We start from the raw sequence: 26,198 nt of genomic DNA, 5'->3' as shown, positions 1-26,198 counted from the left end.
AAGAAAGCCGCCATTGGGGGAGGGGAAGCCAACAGTGAGGAATTTGAGCCATCTACTACGTGTGCGTGTGTGCGTGTGCGTGTGCGTGCGTGTGCGTGCGTGCGTGTGTGTGTGTGTAGAGAGAGTATACAATTGTCTGTCAACATAACTTAATCATGGGTGAACTCCTGGCACCTGTACGGTAACTGGCCTAAGATTATTGATCGTGTAGATTGCTATCCATCTATCCATCCATCCAATCAGTCAGCAGGCCATCAAAAGGCCAATCAAGGTGTTATTTGTAGGTCTAAAATAGCCTACAATATACTGTCTAATATGTACTGTGCACTAATATGCACATGAAACAATATTGGTAAAAATTCCGTAATGATTTGGGGGACACCAAACAAGTTTGGAATTAGTACAGCTTCCTCATCGATTTAATGATTTTATGTGCCCAGTTTCACAAGTCATTAGTACCTTGTCAAAAGAGTTAACCCACATGCCAAGATGGAGCTTAACTGAATTGGCCAACTTTAAATTACGTGCTGCTTCGCCACAGGATATTTACAGTTCTTTTAAATTCAGATTATCTGGGTAGCACGCCAAAACCCAGAGGCCCCAGAAGAACCTCTTGAAACCAAACCTATTACTTCCAGATCCTCATGAAGTGCAAAATAAACAGGAAGTAGTCTATTTAAGGAAGGTCGGTGTGCCCCATTTGTCGTGCCAGAAAATAATATCTCTCCATGTCAGACTTCAGTATTCATAGTGACAGAGAGGGGACAAGTGCGGGCCCCTTCTACTGCTATCTGGCAGCGGGCACCCTTCTGGCATGCAGATGTGTCAAAAGTGATGCCGTCATCTGCATTTCTCCCTGGCCTGAGTTTAATAGAGTTAGTTCAATTTGGAAGGGAGATAGCTGGAGACACGTGTGCATTTGACATTAGGCTGACGGTTTATCTCCGTGGCAGCAGTTGGCAGTGAAACAGTATTCTCCACAGCTTCCACTTTTAGCTCAGGAAAGGGGGGTGAGAAGTTCAGGTTGTACAGCATGAAAGGGTTGAGACCGACAATAGCTACAGCAGTTAAACAGGTAATTTAACCACATGAACCCTAGCATCCCCTATTCTATTCTACAAACTCACAGTGAGCGTGTAGCTAATATCGGCGAATATATTTGGTGTAGAGGGGGAAAAAAGGAGTGGACTTAGTATAGAGCTGTGGTCGGAACTCCACTCAATGAAGTATATAGGCCCTATATACTTCTTTGAGTGGAGTTCCCTACATTATAGGGTTTAAGTCAGGGGTCTTCAACAGGGGGTCCGGGACCCCTAGGGGGTCCTCAGAGTTACTACAGGGGGTCCGCCAAATCTTTGTGATATTTTTATTTTTTACCTTAACCACTTGAACCCTAGCATCCCTTTTCTGAGGAGAACTTAAGCCAAAAATAGCAGATCTACAAGCTCACAACGCCTCGCGCTGCGAGGCGTTTTTGAGCTTGTAGATCTGCTATTTTTGGCAAAGAGTTATAGGTGTAGAGGGAAAAGAGGAAAAAAATAACAGATCGACAAGCTCACAACGCTTCGCGCTGAAAGGCGTTGTGAGCTTGTAGATCGGCTATTTTTGGCAAAGAGTTCTAGGTGTAGAGGGAAAAAAGAGCAGAAAAGTTTATCTGAATTTTTTTTTTTTTACAATATAGAGGGGGTCCCTGCTTCATCTCTCTCACAGTTAGGGGGTCCTTGGCCTGAAAACGTTGAAGACCCCTGGTTTAAGTGGTTAAAACAACAGATCTGAACTGCAAGTCTCTTGACTATAAGCTGCTGTTGCGAGAGCTTTTTAGAGAAATCACACGAGGCACTGTTCATTTGAAATGGAATGTATATTTTCGGAGGTATGAAAATAGATCTCACACATTCAAACAATCAACTGGACAGAGTGGCTGTAAAGGGCACAGCTAGAACTCAGTATGAGGGATGATGGCAGCATTGAGGCATGTGTTCAGAGAAGCGTTGCTCCAGTTGTAGTCAATAAAGGGCACAGCTATCACTCTGCTTGTGCGGTGACGATGACATGGAGACATGTGATAGGGTGGTGATACACTGGCCGAGTTTTAGGGGCCCTGCAGATGGGCTGCACATCCAGACAGGGGAAACAACATGTTACAGAGCATCAGCCACTTTTCTAATGCTTACAGGAAGATATTTCCATATATGCAAATAATACTGAATAATAACGTTTTTTTTTAACACGACTCCCGTCAGATGGCCAGAAGGTTGCCTGTGTATCACCACATTTAGGGGAATCATCTCACACATCCATTCTCCACATTCTTCCTCTCAAAGCTGACTTGGTTCGTTTCAGCTCAGAAGAGCTGGAGAAAGACAAAAAATGCTCCACATGGAACTTTCACAGATTTAAGACTCTAAACAAAAGCAAAATAAATAGTCTACATACCTCAACTCTGGTTGTTGGTATACACAATTGAAAAATTGAGATGATATACTGCAGCTAAAATCAATCAAGCAATCAAATAAAAATACATAGGGCTATAGCTCATTTGGGTATTCCATCATATCTGCACAGTTTAAACACTACACAATAGAGGAAAAATGTATGAGTCTTTGGTTCAATTGAAGAATGATAACAATGTGTTTTAAGGACACATTTCACTCAAAAGGAAATTATATAATCTTATGGATGTGACTGAAATGAGTAACTACATTAACATCACTAGGCTTATTTCCAATGGAATTTGTTTTATAACATAGGATATGAACCTCCAAGCATATACCTCCATTTAACAACCATACTGTACATTCATCATCAATGACATAACACCTTGATAAAAAATATATACACATCTAATAAATAAGAGATATACCGTTGCACGTCGAAATACAAGGGTTTTCTCATGCTTTGTACATCAGTCTGTTTGTGTTTTTGTTTAGTTTTCTTGAAGAAGTCTATATTGAAAAAAGGGAATCGAGGCGAAGGATGCTGATCTCTGGAAATCACTAAAAATGGAAGAGGTGTTTCCTGGTGGACGGTTCTTGGTTGTGACACGACGGGGGGAGATACAGCCGGGTTCAACGTGGATCCTCCTGCTGAATGTCCAATTGGCCTGTGGATGTACAATCAATTAACACTGACTGAAGGACATGACCAACCAAGCACATGAAGTCTCCAACACATCGATTGCATTACATAGGAGCTATGACAGGAAAGAACCACTAACGTTATGTTAACAATGTTACCTCATCACACCAACATTACAGGGTTGCTTACTAGTGCAGCCACTACTAGTGTGTTATGTCATGTAGCCTATTTTACCACTTAAACCCCATGGGTGACCACAGTCCCTCAGGGCACTATGCTAGTGTCTTTTCAGTTTTCTGTTATTGTGGGGAAAGCTTTTGCTGAAAATAGCTCAACGTGAGGTTGTCGATCTGCTATTTTCTGTGAAAGCTTTCCCCACAATAAGGATGCTGGGGTTTAACTGGTTATAAGCTAGTGAGTGAATAGGGTCTATTACATCTGGAGAGCAAGCAACGTGGGAAATTTCGACTGACAGCATTTGAAGTGTGCATGTAATAACTTTGTGCACCCTGATGCATAATTTGGGATCACACTACATTCAACAAAGGTTTGATTCGATCAAGAGTCTTAATTTAAATATGTACTTATGCATTCGTCTTTCGTTGCAGATTACACATGTATGAATGCATAATATAGGAAGAATGAAATCAATTACATCTCATCTGCCTTTAAGCCGTTCCCCCATCAACACCGTGCGTAAAGCCGTGTTTTGGGTAACAAGAGAGCCCTGAGCCTCGTCAAAGATCAAACGGTGCCAGGGGAATGTATATCCAAGCGATTTTCTCGTGGGGGGATTTTCACCTCTGTGAGGATAAAGTGGGCCCAAGAAAGCCGCCGAGAGAGAGATCCATGTCGGATGTCTTAACGCAAATACCAAAACACTCGCCCCAAAACACAGTCGCCCCGGGGCAAATCCGGCGACCTCGGAACGGTCGCCACCTGGTATTCCTAAATATCCATGTCCAAACCTAACCTTATTCCTAAACGTAACCTCAGTAAAAACGGTGTCAAAACCTAACCTTATACCTAAATGTAACCTCAGTAAAAGAGTGCCAAAATCTAACTTTATTCCTAAACTTAACCTCAGTAAAACTATACCTAACCCTAAACTTGTTTCAAATCTTATCCTTATCCAGTGAAACAAATACACGAATACAAGAACCACTGGGGGCGAGCGAGCGGTCCACGAAATAAATGGGGGGCGAGCGTGTTTTGGGGCGAGCCTTCCGGTTTACTGGATGGCTTACCGCAAATGGCGAATGTCCAAAGCAGCGGTGTCACGCAACGTTTGGCGAGCTGCGAGCCATCTTCTGCCCCGGGATCTGCACCACGAGCAGGTGCTGCTTCTGTCTCGTCGACTTCACCGCCAGGATCGCCTGTCTGTTCTTGTACTGCACCATCTGCAGGGTGATCTCCGCGTTCCAGCCCTCGTCCTGTGGGCACCTGAAGTCTATCTCCTTGCCCTCCAGCATGACAACGGTGAAGTAGACGTATTTCCCTTTCCTCTCGACACAGTCCACCGTCTTCATGTTGGCAAAGTGCAGCTCCTTGATCTTGATCTCTCCTCCTCCGTGGTGGTGGTGCTGATGCTGGTGGTGGTGCGGGTGGTCGTGCTGCTTCGGCGGCAGCAGCAGCACGCCGTCCTCGGTCAGGACGCAGTGCTTCTTCTTCCACAGCTGCAGCAGACCGTCGCTCCGCTTCTCCAGGAGCCCCTCTTTGAAGATCTTGCCTCCGTTTTCCAACATCCTCACGTAAACGCCCGCCGGTCTGCTCTTCCTCTGGATCGTTATCCTCCCCCTCGCCCAGGTGAAGGCATCGGATGCTGTGGGGAGGATCACTGCGGTGGTGTATGTGTGTGTGTGTGTGTGTGTGCACTGTGCAGTGAAGCCGAAGCGTGTGAAGTGTTCTTCTCCTGCAGAGCGTTGGGAGGTTTGTCCGCTGGCAGCAGGCAGCACTAGAGTGGCTGCTCGTCACGTCGTTTTGATTGGGGTTTTGTGGAGCGGCGGACCGCCCCCTGTGTGACATCCATTGGGCTCATGTGTCAGCGGGGCCTTTCATAGGATACCAAAACGCTCGCCCCAAAACACGCTCGCCCAGGGGAAAATCCGGCAACCCCCGGCAAACGGTCGCCACCTGGTATTCCTAAACGTAACCTCAGTAAACTATGCCTAAACCTAACCTTATTCCTAAACATAACTTCAGTAAAACTATGCCTAAACCCAACCTTATTCCTAAACGTAAGCTCAGTAAAACTATGCCTAAACCTAACCTTCCTAAACATAACTTCAGTAAAACTATGCCTAAACCTAACCTTATTCCTAAACGTAACCTCAGTAAAACTATGCCTAAACCCAGTGGTGGAAAAAGTACTCAAATTCTTTACTTAAGTAAAAGTACCAATACTGCAAAATAAAAATACTCAGTTACAAGTAAAAGTCCAGAATTCAAAACTTACTTGAGTAAAAGTACAAAAGTATTGGCATCAAAATGTACTTAAAGTACCAAAAGTAAAAGTACTAAAATGTTTGAAAATAGCAGATCTACAAGCTCACAACGCGTCGCGAAGTAGATCGGCTATTTTCAAATAGCCTAGGTATAAAACAGGGCTAAAGTGGTTAATGTATGTTTCATAATATCATAATTTATATCTGAAAAGTAACTAGTAACTAATGTTCTCAAATAATTGTAGTGGAGTTAAAGTACAATATTTGTCTCAGATGTAGTGGAGTAGAAGTAAAAGTATTGGAAATTGGAAATACTCAAGTAAAGTACAAATACCTCAAAAGTACAGTACTTAAGTAAATGTACTTAGTTACTTTCCACCACTGCCTAAACCTAACCTTATTCCTAAACTTAACCTCAGTAAAACTATGCCTAACCCTAAACTTATTTCCAACATTATCCTTAGTAGCCTAAAACAAATACAAGAATACGAGAACCGCTGCTGGGGGGGGGGAGCGGTCCACGAAATAAATGGGGGTGAGCGTGTTTTGGGGCGAGTGTTCTGGTTACCCTCTGCTCTCATACACTGAACATTGTGCATTTACATTGCGGTGTGTGGAAGGGCCTTTCAATGTCACAGCGGGGGCTTCTTTCCTTAACGTTGAATTGTTTTGACATCGTGTTAATAGCCGACAGTCAGTGGCAACGGATAGGAAGTATTAAACTGGAGGATGTATTGTAAAAATCGATACATTGGCAATTCAATAATGCACAATTCTGAGTTATGACTCTACTCCACGTAAAACCCCACTAGAACTGAGGCCGATTCTAAAAACACCTAAATCCTGACTAGGTTATCTGGAAAACTTCCGATTTTAATGAAAATGTTGATTTTTTTTAGTTGTTGCTCACATACATATACACCTCAAAAGCTAATGTTACACAAGGTGTTCCCAGATTGAAAGCCAAGGTATAACAACGTATAGGTGTTCCAGGTCTAAATGGGTTAAATGACATTTTGAATGCATTTCGGTGACGTCTCCCCACTGCTGTTGCCTTATGAGCCACACATGTCTATAATGCATATACTTATACAATAAATATTACATAGTATAACTTGTCTTGTACATTTATATGAATGCTCACAACTTATGCAAGTAATACAGAGCCTACTTCGGGATTAGACCAGTGCGATTTCAGTCGATTGCAGTTGCAGTGAAGTTTTGGACTGAATTAAGTGATGTCTGACTGTTGGTTTAAGCATGAAAATCTATGGTCTGAACAGAGCTTTGGCCACTATAATCCCCAGAGCCAGCTTGGATCATAAATCAGCTTGGATGAGTTGTAGGTTGAGTACTAGTATTAAACCGCTTGAGTTTGCAGTATTGACCCCTCATTAACTATACCACTACTTGACATTTGCAGTAGGTTATTCAATAAAGATTGATAACGTGATTATAATGAATCAGACCTCAACAGAAAATACAAAGTTCTAAGCAAATTTCTATCCACAAATCCTTAGCTGATCAGATAAAAGATCAAATAAATCTCAGGTACTTATAATTTATATTAAATTATTTTAACCACAAACACATCAAAATAATTCACCACAACAGAAACCACGTTGAACCAATTTATTCATACACGAACAGTTATTGAGTACATTAGTATTTTTAGCATAGCATTTTGCTTTGACAACAGCTGCTCTAAAAAGGAGCCGAACAGAATCCTGTTGCATCCTTCCTTCCAAAATAAACGGATTTGAGTTCTCCCGTCTCCCAGCAAATTTGTAAAGTACCCTGGCTCTCCACTAGGGGCGACAGCGAGAGGCTGCCACTGGACATGATGCTGTCCAACACAACCGACATGAACGTTATACAACTTAAAAGGCATAAGGATGCAGTGGGTGGGGTTCGCTACTCTTCCTTCACAATCCAACCCCCCTCCCGACTTTAAAGTATTGCTCTTGACATGCTTCAGTGTGGCCTGCTGGGTAGAAGAGTGGGCTACACAATAAGGTGTGTGGGGGGGGGGGGTATGACCACAGAGAAGACTGTATTTTGACTCCGTTCCGTCACAGTGATATAAGTGAAACACGCACTCGGTGTTCAGACCGAGGCGGTGCCATGTGCCACCCAGTCTTACTTCAGTCTCATGAGTCAATAATAAGAGCTTTGAAGGGGTTAAAAACAAAAAAACTCGTATGTCTATACCAGATGCTTCAATTTGGACCCTTCATCAGTTAGCTGTGCTACTTCTACCAGAGTCTGTTCCTTAACCAGAGCTTTTACAGAGGGGCCAAACATGGATCCCCCATGTTAAGGTAACACACTTAAGGGCTCGATATACTTTGTTGTATGCGGTTCGGTTTCACGCACCAAAAATAGCAGATCTGTAGAAGTCAAAATACCCCCACCGGGACAGGGAGGGCGGGTGGTTGGATTGGTGGTTCCCCTGCCCAGAGGTGTGACACGTTTGATTACATGATCCGTCAAACAAAGTGCTGCTCTTGTGAGATTTGCACAGGGAATACTTGGGAACAGGCTAACCGTTCACAGAGAAGACACCACTGGTACATCACACAGTAGTACAAAGTGCTATAGAAAAGACAAACAGTCAACGCAACTGCAGGCCTACAGTGAGAGAAGCCTCAAACAAACATGATAGTGGGCTTGGTGGCCCCCTACTGGCCAGCCCTCAAAACTGTCTCGTCACCTCATTCTAAAAAGAATTCTCTGGAATGTTAAAGAGAGAGTCCTGACTGGGCCACAACAAGCCGTGGGGCAGAGGTGGTGGGCGGGTGGTTGGGTTGTGACCTCGTCACGGATTGATGAAGTCAAGACAACACTAGGCAAGGGGAATACAGAGTGGCAGACTTCATCCTTGCTCAGTTTAGCAGCGCCAACACATGGTTCTGTTTCGTTTAGAGTGGGGCCCATTGAGCCGGATAGGCGGACCCTTCAAGAGGAATTATTTCCTTCCCATGCCTGCCAGTCTGCTTACTGGAATGTATCAAGAGTGGAAAGTAGTTCAATATGATGGCATAGAGGTGGTCCAAAGAGAAAACAAAAGAGCTCTGAATGTCATACACGGCAGATTAGATTAGCCAGAACTGCAGGATACAACCGTTCACACATCTGGGTCCCTCTTCTCTACAACCCAATACACTTCATTGCTGTGACAAGTGCTAAAGACCCTGCTAACAACGAAAAGTACTCACTTTCAAACCTTTTTCAACTAACCTGGAACGTAGTAGCAGGGGGGGCGGGGGCGGGGGGGGGGGGTAATGTATTGGGCTTATTTCAAGTTGCCACGTTGCAGTCTAATTCACAGCTGTTGTCTAAGAGCAAATACAACAAAAGACTTCACGAGAACCCAAACTAGTTTAGCAGTGAGGAAAAAACAGTCATGCTTTTTTCTGAAGGGAGAGGGGTTCTGCAGTCTAACTATTGTACAGAGGAAGTGGAGAAAAAAAACATATAGGTCTAGTAAAATACTATGCATGTCGAGCCACAGCTCCCAGTATATTACCATGAGTTTTTGTAACAAAAATCTTCAAACCTTTTTTTCTTCAAATTATTTCTTCTACCAAGAAAAATACAAAACATTATAAGGCGTAAGTAACTATGTTTTTTTTTTTCCTTTTCTTTTGGTTTGTGTTTATTAACATTTTTTTATTTTTTTGAGAAGCTGTTACAGTGCAGTTGATCCTCAAGGCCGTCGGGGGGGATGTTGAGTGGTGTGGTGGTGGTGTTGGGGGTTTCACTGCTGCTTGCACTCGGCCGGTGGGTTTGCATCCTTCTGCAAGAGACCAGAGATACGGAAGAGAGTGTTGGGCAAGGAACACCAATCCACATTTACACACTCACCTCAGTCAAACAGAAAGCTGGGAACTAGAGCCTGACTGATAAGTGATACATCACTCTGTACGATATATTGCAATATGCCGCCGATGTTTCCCAATTTATTTTAACCACTTTCAACCTGGCTGGCATCCCCATTTTTGACATCATAGCCAAAGAAGATTTTCAAGTGATCAAATATTGTCAAAAGTAGCAGATCTACAAGCTCACTACGCTTTGCGACGCAGTCCGAGCTTGTAGATCTGCCATTTTTCAAAAATGTGTTAATACATTTGGTTTGCTTTTATGCATCAAAAGGTTATTTGTTTGCATACAAGTTAAATGTTCTTTAATAGAAACTTTTAACTTGGTCAAAACATGGGTGGTCCATAACTCCAAAAATCCGATCGGACCCACACATCTGGCATCAGTCAGGCTCTACTGGGAACAATCAAAAGCCACGCCACTGTGCGACACATTCAAAGTGACCTAACCATGGTCCTCAGCCTGCTGACCGTGTGAATATGTCAGGGTAGGAAAAAGGATCAGTTTTGGGGGTTCCCCCAGCATGCCCCAAGGACAAAATGGCTACAGAGTTCGATAGCCTGTTGTCATAATCAGGGACGAGTTAAGGCCTTGACACACTGAAAACATGTCGTCATAGATGCTCATGTCAAACGCTGTTTGGCTGCAGCAACACTGGAGGCATCAAGTGGACAAAACCGGTTGTCTTTCAGAGCTTGGTTAATGAAACCAAGCTGGGTGGCCCAGACCAGGGTGGGCAGCATTTTTTCCCCAAGGAGCCATACTGACTTCGATAAAGTGAGTTAAGGGCCACACATTGGACTATTGGATTTAAACTTGAAACACAAAGTGCTGAATCATTAAAACTGCATGAATTTGGTAGACATGGGGCCAACTTTTGTGAGCGATACAGCGTTACTGTATCACTCACATTATCAAATATATTGCATGTATAATATGCATTATAAATATGGACTTAAGGCAGACTGTTTCACCGTCTCATTATAAACATTTGTGTACATAACGATGCAATATAGAATGCAGGTATGTACTCAAAATGGTAAATACATTTCCGTCAAAAACATTAACATAAATGCTGCCTTTTAAGATGTAGATTTTCATTTTTTTTTTGGGGGGGGGGGTCATTTTATTTTTCTTTGAGGATCAGATTTAGATGGTCAAAGGGCCTGGTTCGGTCCTCAGGCCGTATATTGCCCATGTATGGCACAGACCATCCATGAGTCAATGACGCTTTCAGTGTGTCAGGGACTTTAGATCTTGGTTGCAGGGTAACGGTTTAACTTATTTTAAAGACTGGAAAAGAACAGGATGTGGACTCATGAGGACCATGGTTTGGAAACATTGACCAGAAGCACAGGACAATCTCAAATGTGACGGGAGTACAGTACACAACACAGCTCTGAATGTGGCGATGACACATTCAGATCCATTAGTATGACGTTACCTTCATAGCTGCTTCTTTACATTAAAGGAAAACTCTATATTTATTTTATGACACAACATGGGCCTCATTTATTTTCATAGTATTTGCCATAATGCTATATAATTGCAGACATTTTAGGAAACGGCAACACCACTAGACACAGCTTTACAACATGTAACTGGGCCACAGAACACGTTCCAATTTAACCCAATTATCTAAAATACTTGGGAGGGGAAAGTTAAGTTATTACCAACCAATGGTCCAATGCATTGCAGTTACTTCCTACTTGCAGTAACGGCCTACTGTACTTACACTATTTACATTGGAAGTAAGTAATACCTTAAGTACTGCATTTACAGATATTAGTTGGGACTCTGGACTGTGGACACCCTGCTTGAAACCGGGACGCCTGGTCACCGTACAATAGACACCACTGTAAACCTGTCTAGTGGTGGTATCCAAAATCTCTGGTGAGTGAAAGATCATAACCAACAGGCATGATGGCAAATAATCAGAAAATAAGACTCAGGTGGTAAAATACATTTTCCTTTGAACGTGATGCTTGCGAGTGTTTATGATCAGCCTGACAGAGGAATGCTAGCACTGTTTACATGAAACCCACCTACAGTATATATATATGTCACAGGTAGATTGGCATTCCAGGTAGATTGGAAGTGGAGCGCTTGTTTTTAGGCTCGGGGCGGGGCTGCGATGCGAGGACGACGAGAACGACAACATGAATATACATACATACTGGCCTCAGTGGCGCACTTCGATAATCATTGGACTCCCCATCCACTATCACTGGGTGTCTGGGTTTGACTCCTGCTCGGGACATTACTTTTTCAAACAACCGCGGAGTATTTTTTTTCGCCGATAAAGTATAGTTTTGGACCATGACGGAGGCGCTCCGACTAAGGAGACCTTGAGGCCAAGGAGTCGCGCCCGAGCGCCTCCAGGCGCGAGTGCCCGCGACGACCGGCCGATGGTCTCCTAGTCGACTAAGCGCCGTCCGAGTTATGTACCGATAGGCACAGAATAGTAAATGATGTTGTGGGGACTGCGTTTGCCCCGCTATGGTTTGCCCCAACTGCCACTCACTGCACTAACATAGCCCGCCAGCCATCGGCCTGCCCGCGACGACCGGCCGATGGTCTCCTAGTCGACTAAGCGCCGTCCGAGTTATGTACCGATAGGCACAGAATAGTAAATGATGTTGTGGGGACTGCGTTTGCCCCGCTATGGTTTGCCCCAACTGCCACTCACTGCACTAACATAGCCCGCCAGCCCCGCCTCCTCAGTCTCGCCCCATTGTTCGCGGGTGTGCGCGCGCACGCGTGCATGTGCGCGTATGCGTGTGTGCGTGCTCGTTTGTGTGCGTGGTGTGGGACTCATGTGTGGCTTGCATTGCCCTCTGGCGTTGGTTCTACAGAATTGCCTGGGGGGCGGACGGGCGGTGAAAACAAGCGCTTATTTTCCATTCTACCTGGAATGCCAATCTACCTGTAACATATATATATAGTGAGTGTGTATCTTTCTCTCTCCCTCTCTCTCTCTCTCGTGGGTGTCCCCTTCCCATGAGCACTCGAAAATAAAAAAACACAAGAGGAGACAGCAAAACATAATGTCTCAAATGTAAACAATTAAACTAAATTAAAGTCATACAGTGCAACATTCATCTTAGTAGTCTGTTTTAGCAACACGCCTTGTAGCTCTGTTGGAACGCTGAAAGGGTTCTAGCGCCCAAGGAGATTTTGGAAAGCAACACCACATCTGCAATTATATTTATTAACTCATTGACTGCCATGGACGAGTACACTCGTCAGTTGGCCCGAGGTCCACAGTGCCAAGGACGAGTATGATGAGTTTTCAGTGGTTCTCCACCAGATGGCGCTGTTTGCTAACCTATGAAGGCTGTCTTGCCTGTTTTTAAAAAAGTTAGTTTTTTTAATGTTTTTTTCTCCGTTGCCGTTTGGCAAAAACAAGCCACATTCAACTGGCCACAACTATGCAAACATATTACTGTGACCAGACACATTATACATATAATATACCAGTTAAAGATTATATTAAAAATTTTGTTTACCGTCAAAGTTACACAGTATGGCTTTAACCACTAACGCTCCATTTAGTATTTGTATCATACGATGCATGGCGAAAATAGCAGTTCTGCTGCCACTTTTGAAAATTTGTGAAAATTTAAATCTTTGCCTATAGTGACATGGCAAAACTTGGGACACCAGGTTTTAAGTGCTTAATTAAACAAAAAGGAAAACTCCAATGCCTGCTTCATTTTCTCAAGTACAATTGCACTGTGAGGGACTGCTAGCGGAATAAATGTGAAATAATATCTGGAACTAACATGCAATTACAGAAAGGACAAGTGATATTACGTTTGCTTTTTTGGTGTGAAAGTTAATATTCTGATCATAAAGGTTTGTTCAGTAAATACTAAACAGGGGTCTCCCTATCGCTACAGCTCCAATGCATTTTCAGGTGGGTGGCCATTATTTCAGCCAGTCAGGAGAGAGAACCCATACTATTTTGTAATACAGTTGAAATAATACAGTTGAAGAGCCTTGCATACAGATTCTGGACAACCATATCTCCATATATGGGCTCATCGGTTGGATCGGTAGTTCTGCACAACCGCCTATCTGACCGACTCGACACTGGTGATCCGGTTTGGAAAAAATAAAATAGGCTTTCGGTGGTGGGTTCCGGTTGGCGACGCATTGTTTTTGTTCCCCACATAATGACTCAATTACTTTAGTCTCTCTACGAGTAAGAATAAAAGATGGATACATAAAATATGGATATAAAAGAAACAAAACGATTATACCACAAAAAAATTAAATTAAACTAGGGGAATCATTTGAGGTGCACGCCACGCTTGTTTCCGGCCGTGGGTTCTGGCCGCCTGATGATGTTAAGTTATTTCCACTCCAGTCCTGACCAGCAAACCGAAAATGGTATTGATCCCAGGCTACAAAAGAGCTGGAGCGACAGGGAGAACTGTATGATAGTGAATATACACTGCACCTTTAATCTGACCCCTATTAACTACATAACCCATAGTGTCCCTTACTTTGGGCATGTTATAATAGGCAAACATTCTGTGAAAACGTGCGAACGTCCACCGAAAATAACAGATCTACAAGCTCGCACTGTGTCGTCAGCTTGTGGATTGGCTATTTTCAGCAAAGAGATTTGGTGTAGAGGGGGGAAAAGGAGGGGACCAAGTATAGACCCCTGGGGGATACCCCAGGGGTCACAGCTGCCAACAGTCCTCCAGTACAGACATCCCAGCGCTAAAAAGCCATATCTCTGGGAGAGGTAGCAATCCGCCCAGAGGTAGACTTATAAATGCACACGAAAATCAAAAGAAAACATAATAGAGAGATGAACAATGACATTCACATGGATTGGAAAAACATAACAAAACAAATATACATCCAAAATAAACAAAGCAGAGTTAAATGACTGACAATTGATTTTCCGTATGAAAGGAAAATCGAACTCTAGTCCACGTTTGAGAGGGACACGTTCAAACTGGATACAAGGACTGGACCAACTTCAACATACAGAACAGATACAGGTGCTATAACGCAGAGCTCACTAAAGGTTAAAAGGGAAATCCAAAAACTAAAACCAGCAATGCTCTAGGTTAGTCAGTCGAAGGTGGGGTTAGGTGAGAGGCGGAAGGTGCAGGGATGAGATGGGAGGGGGGGGCAAAAACAAAAATGAGCGAGGAGGAAAAGGTGGTTGCACTAGGGCTGGGCAATATATCAATATTGTTTAAATATCGTGATATTAGACTAGATACATTGTCTAGGAATTTGGATATTGTATTTATGACATTTTCTGGCCGAAATCACTTAAGCCCCATTTATACTTCCTAATATTACTGATTTTTTTTTTTAAATAGTAATTTTTTTAAATAATGTACACACAATCGTCACAATAACGATACAGTCACAATATAGATGGAGGCATTTGGTCACAAATACAGTGGTATTTGGTGACATTTGATTTTGTCCATATCGCCCAGCCCTATTGTGCAGTAAGCAGACAATTCACAGGCTGTACCTACCAGCACAGGGTTATTTCTACAGACACCATTTAAACCTAGTGAGGAAAGATTTAAAGAGCAGCTCACAAAGGGTGCCCAAGTGATTGGAGATGAAGATACAATTAATGAACTCGGGGAAATTAAGCAAGAATACAGAATGTCAAAGATGTTTTTTTTGGTCAATATACTGTACAGCACTGGTTCACAACCGGTAGGCCGGGGCCCCAGGGCCGGCCGCGGCCATAAGCAATATAAGCGGTCGCTTAGGGCCACAATTTTTTTTTTTACTTTCATATTGTAATTATGTCATTATCTCCTATCCAACAACTAGCGTTATTATTTTAGTATGATTTTATAATGGGGGTGTTTTTGGGGGGGGGGGGCACCCAAAAAAAATCTTGCTTAGGGCCACGAAAATCCTAGGGCCGGCCCTGCGGGGCCCCAATGGTGGGCCGTCAGGATATTGCAAGTGGGCCCCCAACTAATTGGCAAAACACTATGATCGGAATTATGATATAACGTCAATATAACAACTTATATATAAATAAATGTGATCTATTTTTTCTTTACAAATTTGAATTTGTTTTGTGATACTGATAAATATGAACTTAATGTTAGCTCCAATGATCCAAGCCGGAACACAAATAAATCCAGAAAAGGTTGAGAACCACTGCTGTACAGCATAACAAAGCGGTCATGCTCATTCTACACTTAGGCATTCCTTAGAAGAGAAAAATAATGTGTGGAAAAACCAGACTTCTTTTGGTGTTAATTCATTAATCTTAAAAGCAGCTTTAACATGGCAAAAGCACAGGAGCAAGTATCCTCCAGAATGAATCCATTAAGTTGATTTAAACATATTCTATGGATATTATCCAACTTTTCTTCAAAAGTATATTCCAAATTGTGTATTGTGGAAATATTGAGTCGACATCTTGGCAGGCATTACAGCATGCAACAGTGTCACAACTAACAGCCAAATACAATGGTGAAACCAAGACCGACTGAAATAACAGGATTATAATTGATTCTGGTTCATTTTGTAGTCTGGTCAGCCAGAAATCAAGATTGTCAAGGACACAAACAGGAAAGAAAAGCTGATGCAAATTAAAACCCAGTGCAAAACGAGAACAGTTTGTATTCTGTATGTTGAAATTTGACGAGTCATTGTTCAAAAGAGTTATTTTTTTAATGTGGAATATGGCTATGGATGAGTGGATTGAGTGGCGTCTTACCTTGGGGTCGTAGTCGGGATCGTTTTCCTCGTCAGCTTCTTCCTCGCCCTCCTGAACGACAGAGAGAGCCATTAAACAGCTGGACCACTGAATTGAAAGACTGTTGAGAGCTTTAGCACACTAGTAAAACACCACAAATCCCCTTCTGCAGTACTTTAAAGTGATGAGCTGTGAACTACACTGGATGCGGGTCTTCTTCATTACACTGAATAGATAATCCTGTCTATTAATAGTCAGTCTACATTCTTATGAAAACCATCAATAAAAAAAGAAAAAGGAACAGTAGGTTTAAAAAGCCTTATAACAAATGTTCTGTTCCAGAATTGAGCAAGCAATGTCTCGAGACATTGTTTCATTTCAACATGATAAAGCTTTTTTTGTAAGCTATCATATTGAGAATTCTGTGCAACATAAGAATGCCTCGTAGTGTATGTGGCCTGAAATGCCTTTCTTGATGAATAAAATGTAAGGACTTTATGTCTCCATTGTCAGGACTCAATTCTACACACCACTCCTCCATGGCCAACCCCTTTTGTGTTGCTTTACAGCCAGGAAAAACATTCACAACATTCACCAATTTACAAAACTGGTGGAGGTTGTTTCAATTGGCCGTTTTTAACTACATCGGCAACAATCGATTATCATGAACCTTACCTCATCATCAGCCTCCTCTCCTTCCTCATCGTACTACAACAAAACAAACTTAGGGTTAGCAAGAGACGCATCTTACAAATGAACAACTGTGGTTTAAGCTGGTTTGATTTCTCATACACATAAGTCACATTTTATGTATAGATATTCAACTACCCCTTAACACACACAGGCTACTCAAAAAGAATGCTGAATTGTTTCTAGACACTCACATCGTCATCATCATCCTCGATGGCCTCTCCTGTGAAATAGAGCACAGCTCTGGGAACGATGCGCTCGCGGATGAAGTGACCGATCTCAAAATCTGCAGCCAGGATGGCCTCCGAGTCCTCATCCTGAAGGAAGTCACAATCACCAGGTCTCTAGATCAGCACTCTTCCAAACTATACTCTTATTGAGGCTCCTCTGCCACTACTGTCTTGGTGGAGCGCAGCAAAATGTGTGTGACAAAGTCATACGACGGTGCATAAATTAAGCATAGTCACTAAAACAAATTATGTCTGGTAATAACACTAGAACTGTACACAGTAGATCATTACTCAATTCTTGAGAGTTTACTTGAAAAATTACTTACCAATTCTCCACTTTCTGGGACTGCAAAATGACAAGAAATGAGGTAAAATATGTTAACCATATACGCAGATGCAACACAAAACCCCGCTCATACAGTCAATTCCCCAAGCTAAAGCTCAACATAGTCATAACAAAAATAAATCATTTAAAAAAAATCATAGCGTTGACCAAAGATGCAGACTTCAGCAGCTGTACATAGTGTGGTTATATAAACTCACAGCAACGACGTATGCTTTTCCGCCTGATTTAAAAAAAAACTTTAAGTGAAATTATTTATATATACACAGAAGAAAAAAAAACAATTCAGCTGAAAAGTTATTTTTGTACGAGCCTAACGTAGAGTGTAGTTGTTACAGTGCGGCACCATACTACAGCAGTTGTGTTTTACACAGCAGAAATAAACTCAAATCATCAGTTATATTCAGTCATAGTGCTAGTGACTTCCTGAAACTTGTTGTGACTTTGGTGGTAGAATACGGTTGTCTTTTATAACCAACCTGCATGTGGGCTGGGCCATATGGACAAAATCAAATATCACAATAGGTTTGATCAAATACCATGTCTATCTATCTCCATCTACATCTACATCTACACACACAGGGCTAGAATTAACTGCATTTTACGGTAGTGTGAACATGCATAGAAGGGGTCCATCCTTACCCTCTGGCGGGGTGAAGAAGTTGAAGAAGGAGTCGTTAGGGACCGTTTTGGTTACTGTCCTGACGGTACCGCGACCCTTGTGCTTTTGCTTTTTCTTGATTGTTTTCAATGTGACGTTTTTGCCCTTCGTCCAGTCGATCGTGCAGCTGGGAAGGATGGAGGACAAGGATAGAAAACAAGTTCAGATCCCTGTGACACTTGGATCAGAGAGCCCCCTGGGGTCTACCATATACTGTATTATTATATTATATACCGTACCATATACCGCACTATAAGGCACACTGACGGTGCGCCTTATAGTGCGGATGCGCCTTATAATCCGATGCGCCTTATATATGTATCAATATTGGTTCCCTTGGTTTCCGCACTATAAGCCGCACCGTCAGTGCGCCTTATAGTGCGGATGCGCCTTATAATGCGGTGCGCCCTATATATGAAAATAATACATTTATTGAAGGTGCGCCTTATACTCAGATGCGCCTTATAGTGCGGAAAATACGGTAACTGTCTGTCATAGTGTAGACTGGGCTAACAGAGTAAAAAAAAATGTTATCAAATGAGGGTCCATGGCATAAAGCATGTCAAACTGGGGGTCCTTGCAATTAAAAAAGGTTCAATTCTTTAGACTAGATTATTTAGAGAATGCCCTCACTGAAATGTGTAATTGCATTTTAATTGATTTTGAGCTGGCATGGTTTCGCGAGTGAGTGAGTGAGTGTTTGTTTTCCTCACCCCGTGCAGCCCATTATCTCCGGCCCGTCAAAGGAGAAAGGGTCATTTTCATCTGGGACAGATCTCATCTTGTAGGTTTTTGTCAGCACTGTGTTTGTGAAGAAGTCATTGGGCTCAAAGTAGAATTCTAATGTGAAACTCTGAAACAACAGAGAGCCAAAACATGAGGGGGGTTAGGATGTCACTATTAAAATAATAATTAAGTCTGCACTCTGGTTCTCAGCTCCACTTTATTTGCCGTTCAATGTTTTTATTACACTACTTCTTCGGGAATCTTTCCTGACGAAGATCAGCGTGATCAAAGCAATTTTTATTGTTGATCTGCCATTTGTCCAGCATCTGGACACTGACGAGATCCTTAGGTTGTCACAATTACATGGCATCGACATTAATATGACACTGGACAATAGGTAGATGGCTGTCGATGGCGGCTGAATGAGCAGTAGGAACTCACCATAGGCTGGCCCGGGTCTGAGAATTTGACTTTGATATCTTGTAAATGTTTTAAGATGGGTTCGTCATGTTCCTGGAGAGGAGGAAAAAAAATGATGATATTGTGAGATGGGGAACATGGTTTCATGTATTGCTCCATGACCAGAATCAGAATCTCTGTCATTGTACAACGAAATTGAGGTAGCAAGCCAACTCTAGTGCATTAAAATACTTTACATCTATTTAAACGCACATCTGTCCATCAACAGACTGCACAAATTGAAGTGTCCGTTGTGCAGTGTTTAGAGCAATAACAGATCTGTGATAAAGGGAATTAATCAATTAACTAATTGATTACATCGTGATGAGTTGTGAGCTTGTAGATCTGATTTTTGAAAATCCATAATTTTATTAAGAGTCGTTTCTTTTTAAATAATTAGTTTGATCAACTGTTCCACCCCCATTCTGGGCTTGATGTCATCACTCGGTTGGTATAACCCTAAACAGTGGTTAGGTAGGAAAATCCATCCATTCAAAAGTTATGATAAAATAGGTGGTGGGAGGTCCCACATAAGACCACAAGGTGTGAAACTGCCTTAGGCCAGTAGGTGGCAGCAAAGATCCAGTTCTCCTCTGCAGTATTTGCATCTGGTGTGACCTAGTTTCCAGCAGCATATCATATTGTATCGTCTGTCTATCCTTCCTCACCTGCAGCATGTCACTGAGCAGGTCCACGTTCTTGAAGACCGTTAACCAGAACTCTGGGATGCCCTTGGGGTCCTCCTTCTCCTCGTCCTTCTTCTCTTCCTCTACCTTCGCCTTCTCTTTCATCTCTTCCTAAAATCAGGGGAGGATGGATAGGAGGGATACAAAAAAAAGGGAGTGTAAGACAGGGGTCTCACCCTCGAAACAAAGATTTGTCCTTGTTTAGATGTTGACACTATAATTGAACCAAAAAAAAAAATCCCCAACCGCACTTTAATTAAAGGCTTCACTCAGCAGCACCGTGCACTAATACCACAACATGGGAGAATTAGCATTCAGCACCACCGCAAAATGAAATCTCTATTCCAATCACCATTAGCGCTGTTGTCACAGGGTGGGGGGAATCGAACAGGAATAAGCCAAGGGCTCCAGTTCTAATAGAAGCAGTAAAAGATCAAAGAGATTTAAGCTGCATTGTGAGATCTTTGAGAGTCACAAGGAATGAAAACTTGCACCATGATGAGGGTTTCATTGAGATATGACCATAACGTCTCCCGTCTCCTTTCTACAGGATGTTTTTCTAAAGCTGTGTGCTTCCAAACTTAGTGCCCAAGCCATAACAATAGCCGAGTCAAAGTGTCAAGGCACACCCGTGTTCACCGCGGAAATAGCAAATTGACAAGTTCACAACATGATCGAAACACATTGTGAGCTTGTAAGTGTTTATAGTATACAGCATATTTTAGGGTATATAATTTACCTCTGCATTGGTGAATTAATGTGCACAAAGTACTGATATAGAAAGTTTAAAAAAAACTAAACGAAAAATGAATTAATAACTTAGAATAATGTGTGTTTTTCACAAAATCCCAAGGCACACCTGGACTAGTCTATCTGCTATCTGCACAGCGTTTGGGAACCACTGTTCAGAAGCATGATGTCCAATGGTTGATGAGCGATTCTAAGCTCCTCCCCATGACTTTAGTTTCCCCTCCCTGAGACACTTTGGCACACACCTGGCACCATACCGCCGCTTTTCAACTATGGTAGACTACGCAGTGCAAGATGACCAGTAGTAGAAAGGTTTGTCTCTAAACTTGGCTGCCTCTGACAAATACAGTAACAGCGTAATTGCCCTTGTTTATCGGCGGAGGGGTGGGTCGTGTGTCGCACAATGCAGCTTCGAGTTGCTTGAATAAAAGATGTAAGAGGCATGCAGGCGTAAAAGTCACCTGTACCTGCTTACTTACTGTCAACTCTTCCTCCTCATCCGCCTTCCATTCACACTCCTCGTCTGTGGGTTCGTAGATGGCTTTGACGATGTCACTCCTCTGTGGGGAAAAAAAGATGAAAAGGGAGAAAACTGTCAGAATTTGGAACGGCAATCAGGCAGACGGGCGTTTTCCCCCCCCCCATTCTTTTTAGCCATTATTAAGATCATAACAACTTAAACCCTACCTCGATTGACTGGTGTCCCCCACAGGTCTATACTTGGTACCCTCCTTTTTTTTTTATCCCTACACCAAATCTCTTGCTGAAAAACAGCTCTAGATCTACAAGTTCACAACATGTCGTTCCAATGCGTTTGTAAATCAGTACACGTGCCCTGGTACTGCTGGGCTTCCATCCTACCAGGACGTTGGTTGCATTTGCATGGTTATCCTTCTAACTCAAGCTGTCCAACCAGGGCCTAGTTCTACCTGGTAGGATCGAAGCCCTGCTGTACTGGGGGGCTGCAGAGGACTGGAGCTCCGAAGCGCTTGCTTCAAAAGATGCAATCGTTAAGTCCTCTGAGGGCGTATGATGCCAACATCTAGAGGGAAGGCTTGGAGATGGCAGAAGCCCATAGTGGGCAAAAAATAATAATAAACACCCTCCAAGAAAGACACAGCTGTTGTCAACCAAGATAAATGCAATATGAGCCCACTGAGCCAAGCCAATACATTATTTCCCTAAGACAGCGGTTTGGCGGGGGATACTGCTTGCTGCTGTGTGCGCCCCATCCCTCCTTCCGTCCTACAGTACATCAATGCAGTCAGCTGTAAACCTCGCGCCACCGTAAAAATCAGAGGGTGTCAACATTTCAAGAGTTTAGAGTGCAAAAAAGAAGGAAAAAAAAGGCCTCTACTTTCAGATTGATAACCATCCATTTCTGGAAATTGAATTCATGTATTGGGTTTTATGGTCCCCTGGCTCGTGAATGCTGCTCTACCTGTTAAAAAGGAATGTGTAAACCTTCTGTTCGTATAAAAACAGTGAAACCCAGTCCGCAGACTTGTATATCACATCTTATGAAAGAAACTAAAAAGCAGAGGTCCAGAGACCATGTTTGGTGCCACAACATAGCCACAACATAGAGTACCACGAGTGCAGTTTGGGAATTCCAAGTGGAGATCAGCATCTATGATTCTTGCTTTTTAGTTTCTTTCATAAGATGTGATATACAAGTCTGCGGACTGGGTTTCCCCCCAAAAAGGCCCAATATATTCTGGGCTCCAACCCTGGGCTCTGCCTGAAACGGCCTTGCTTTCTTTTCAAACAGAAAGCCTCCTTCTCCTTAAATCTTGAGCTAGCTTCAAAGAGCAGCCAAGCGAGGGGGTGGGGGTGGGTGTCTGTGCTGGCTAAGCAGCGGCAGAAACAGCAGCGCTAAAGATCTCTGCATACAGATGGCTGTCTGATAAAGGCCAACAGATGCTGTGGGAGAATGACTCCTCCACAATGTTACAGCGAGGTGCGGTGACACCGTTTTTTTTTTGACAACCAAGTACGAGTGCCTCAGATCAGGTGTCAAAGCAAAGACACTTGTGCAGTTCAATGCACAACGGTTCAAGAGGCTAGGGGCTCCTACAGTTCCTCCCTCATTAAATTCTATGGTATATAGACAAGTGGAATTTCTAAGAATACTGACTGAGCACATTCAATTTGTACATTGTTGAAAGGCCAAAGCGCATATTCAGAGTATTGGATAGCTATAACCATTACTTTAAAAAAAATGCAAAATACAAATTTGTATAAGTTATTTGTCTGCCCTGTGCAGTTTGTGTGTACAAAGATTAAAAGGCAAACAATTTTTACTTTTATTATGTTCCAACGTTCAACGACCAAAACATACTTAAATCATTAATCACAATCATTTGTATGATGATTTGTTAAATCGATCTAGTACTTACTTTGTCGAAGAGGGGCTGGTAGAGGGCAGCGTACTTTCTCTCCAGTTCATGGACCTCCTCGTAGAACTTGGCCTCGATGTGAGCGCATTTCACCTGGAGGTTCTTGAGGGCGTTGACACGTCTCTTTACAACCTTTGGTAAACTGAGGATGACGGGGAGGGAAAGAAATGTTAGTGGATTCATATCCGATTGGCTTATTCTAAGCCATGCTGTCGGAGCGAAAACCAGAGGTGGTAAATAAAATGCACAGATTCTGAGTGTGAAATATTTTTAAACTACATGGCCCTGATCCCATAAAGTTCTGTTTCACAATATGAACGTTCAACTAAGTTTCTGAAAGAATTAAAACACTGGTATCATAATGCCTGATTTATAATTGGTCGCGTGACATCGGCACAACTAAGGATAACAACCGTTAGACAAGCGCTGAGGCAACAGAAGAGCGGGACAAGACATTATCTTTTGTTGTTGTACCAACTGTTCAAATCAACAAGGCTATAATGCTAGCAGATTTTGTGCTATATCCATTCAAAGGTCTATTGGTGATAATGGTAACTATCATCATTGTGCTTTCCCCATTCAAGAGAGAATGTTAGTTAGTGTATTTTGTAATTAACAGCTGGCCTCTCGAGATGTTGGGCCCCAAGAGATTAGAGCAGAAACACCGCGAGTCATTAGGTTGCTAAATGGCATCATTGCTACAAAAGCTCTCGAGAGGGGATGTATGCGCTTTGGTTAAGACCACGTGACCCAGCCCTCTGGGACCAAGATGTCAATAAGGGGTGATGGTGCTCTTCACATGGGCCAGTCACACATGAACACAGGCACATCCAGGGAAGCAGCTGATTTGAATGAACTGCTTCCGTGTTCACTCCACAAGTTAAAGATAGTCACCTAGATTCAGTCTCACTACAAAGCAATTACTTAAGTTGCAAGGAGCTTGATAAGCTCATGACCGCTCACGGCCGTCTGTCATTGACAGACAAATGAAATATCCCGGTTGATTGGATCACCATCTTCACTTGCCATTTGTTCGCGTCTGCCTTCAAGGCTGCTGTTGAGATGACAACAGCAGCTATTCCAGTTAAAGGTCGAATTTTCCCAATTTTTAAACAGAATCCTATGATGTCGGGAAAATATAAAATGGTGGAGATTTTGGTGACATCATGTCCACACAACAGAACAAAGGATTTAGGTTAAAACATCTGCAAACAAACTCTCCCATGGTCTCTGGACAGAGGTCCAGAGACCATGTTTGGTGCCACAACATAGAGTACCACGAGTGCAGTTTGGGAATTCTAAGTGGAGATCAGCATCTATGATTTTTGCTTTTCAGTTTCTTTCATAAGATGTGATATACAAGTCTGCGGACTGGGATAAATACAAACTTTAAACAAACTTGAAACCATAGGAGCCTGGCATGGTGATGGTTATCTCTAGAGCGCTGGTGCAGTACACCAGCGCAGCACTTGCCCGGGGGGGGGGGGAGGGCTCTCTTTAAGTCTGTATGGCCATCCAAGTGCCTGCTTTAAAATGGACAGAAACCGAGCCAAGAACACATCTTATACAGATTTGCCTCATTTAATGGCAGTTAAGAAATTATGCCTTGCTTGCTTAGATTTGTTGGTTGTGGCGGCACTGGCCGGTTCTGTGTGGATGACACAGAGAATCAAGATTCATAAATGGGTCTCATTGCAGGATTTAAATACTAGAACAAATATTCTTGACTGCATTTGAGGATTTCAGTTGGTCTCCACTCTCCAGCATGACACCCAAGGATCTCAGCGTGTTAAATCAATTTAACATTCAACATTCACGAGTGACCAGCCAAGCACTGAATGAACACATTATTTGACCAAGCGGGAAAAGTGCAGGTTCAAAACACAAGGCCAGACCGGAGAAGCAGGTCACTCAGAGGAGTGGGCGGAGTCTATGGTCTGGACCCACGCAAGGACATCGTTCTATGCTCTTTAGTCAGCAACTTAACCGAGGTTATTCATAAATACGGCAATTAAGGAGTTGGGACCATAGAGAAGTCACACCGAAATAACTCTGTGTAATCAATAACAATGCCAGAGCCATCCTGGCAGAGACTTATGTCTCCAATTGCTCTTATTTTTACACTGCCATCAGTGGACCTAATACATTGACTGCCAAACCCATGACATGCTGAGAAAAGTTGTTGTTGGCAATGCAGCCTCGTCAGCCAACACACAGTTCCATGTCTACATAGCACCCTACAATATAACTGATCTTCTGTCAAGGACCACACACACACACCTCTCATCTCAAGTGACGATTAGGAATTTAAAGAATTAAAGCTGGGATATCCCCTAGTACTTCCTAAACTTCTATTTTGTATTGAGAGTGTTCCAGGGGGTCCCCAGCTAAATTAGTTAATATAGCATAAACAAATCAGTGTAACCACTTGAATGCTTTTTTATACTTCGAGTATCTGAAACTGTGTGCTATTTTCATAACATTTTGAAAAACAGTGAAAGTTCTTGAATAATTTAGAATCTCTGTGGTATAAAAAATGTTCATATGGGGGGCCAAATACTGTAAATATCAATTTGGGGGTCCTTCACATTAACAAAGGCTAGGCTCAGTACAAGACAGAAAAGAGTTTTCACACTGTAGCTCCCTATTATTACTTTGTGTCATCTACTGAAAAGTTACGTTCTGAACAACAATGCTCTTCTTCAGACTGATTAGCAAGACAGAGACCACTGGTCTCTAGCCTGGCTCCAACCCCTGTATTGCTAGCCTCGCATTCAGGGTCTGGTGATGCTGACGAAGGCGGGGTTTTCTCTGTACGGTTAGAATATAACCAGCCGGGGCGCCCGCTGGCCTAGCGTTCTAGGTGTATACCACATATAGGCTTGCGGGTTCGAATCCTGTTCCCGGTGACCATTGCTGCGTGTCTCTCCCCATCTCACTCTCCCTGTTTCCGGTCTACCTCCTGTACTATCAATAAAGGCAGAAAACGCCCAAAACAAAACAAATTAAAAAATCTAACCGGCCCAATGGGGATGATCCAGTATGAACCAATCTCAAAGAGTCCCACTTTGGCCATGTCCCCAATGCCATCTCAAAAAACGGCTGCACTGTGAGGGTTTTCAGACTGAATAATGGAGT

At 42.8% G+C, this 26,198-nt stretch overlaps 2 protein-coding genes across 2 annotated transcripts in view; both read right to left on the bottom strand.

The window, feature by feature from the left end:
* Positions 1–1,882: 1,882 nt before the first annotated feature.
* On the bottom strand, positions 1,883–5,006 carry phlda1 (pleckstrin homology-like domain, family A, member 1). The gene is made up of 2 exons (XM_080420864.1): positions 4,326–5,006; positions 1,883–3,103 (listed from the first exon to the last, which is right to left on the bottom strand). The coding sequence occupies exon 1, from the start codon at positions 4,821–4,823 to the stop codon at positions 4,356–4,358; it is 468 nt and encodes a 155-aa protein (XP_080276990.1). The 5' UTR covers positions 4,824–5,006; the 3' UTR covers positions 1,883–3,103; positions 4,326–4,355.
* Positions 5,007–7,139: 2,133 nt separating this feature from the next.
* nap1l1 (nucleosome assembly protein 1-like 1) overlaps positions 7,140–26,198 on the bottom strand; it is a gene marked incomplete at its 5' end in the record, with an annotated part of 32,389 nt that continues 13,330 nt past the window's right edge. The window contains 11 exon segments of the mRNA XM_080421299.1: positions 7,140–9,321; positions 16,138–16,188; positions 16,792–16,824; positions 17,001–17,123; positions 17,363–17,382; positions 18,022–18,167; positions 18,754–18,893; positions 19,208–19,279; positions 19,894–20,022; positions 21,141–21,221; positions 23,061–23,202. Of these exon segments, the coding sequence (XP_080277425.1) occupies positions 9,283–9,321; positions 16,138–16,188; positions 16,792–16,824; positions 17,001–17,123; positions 17,363–17,382; positions 18,022–18,167; positions 18,754–18,893; positions 19,208–19,279; positions 19,894–20,022; positions 21,141–21,221; positions 23,061–23,202 (976 nt within the window). The 3' untranslated portion in view covers positions 7,140–9,282.

This window comes from Gymnoscopelus braueri, assembly GCF_963280865.1.
Source record: "Gymnoscopelus braueri genome assembly, chromosome: 23".
NCBI lineage: Eukaryota > Metazoa > Chordata > Actinopteri > Myctophiformes > Myctophidae > Gymnoscopelus > Gymnoscopelus braueri.
Note: the sequence above shows the minus strand (reverse complement) of the source record. Positions and strands in the feature narration are given on the sequence as shown.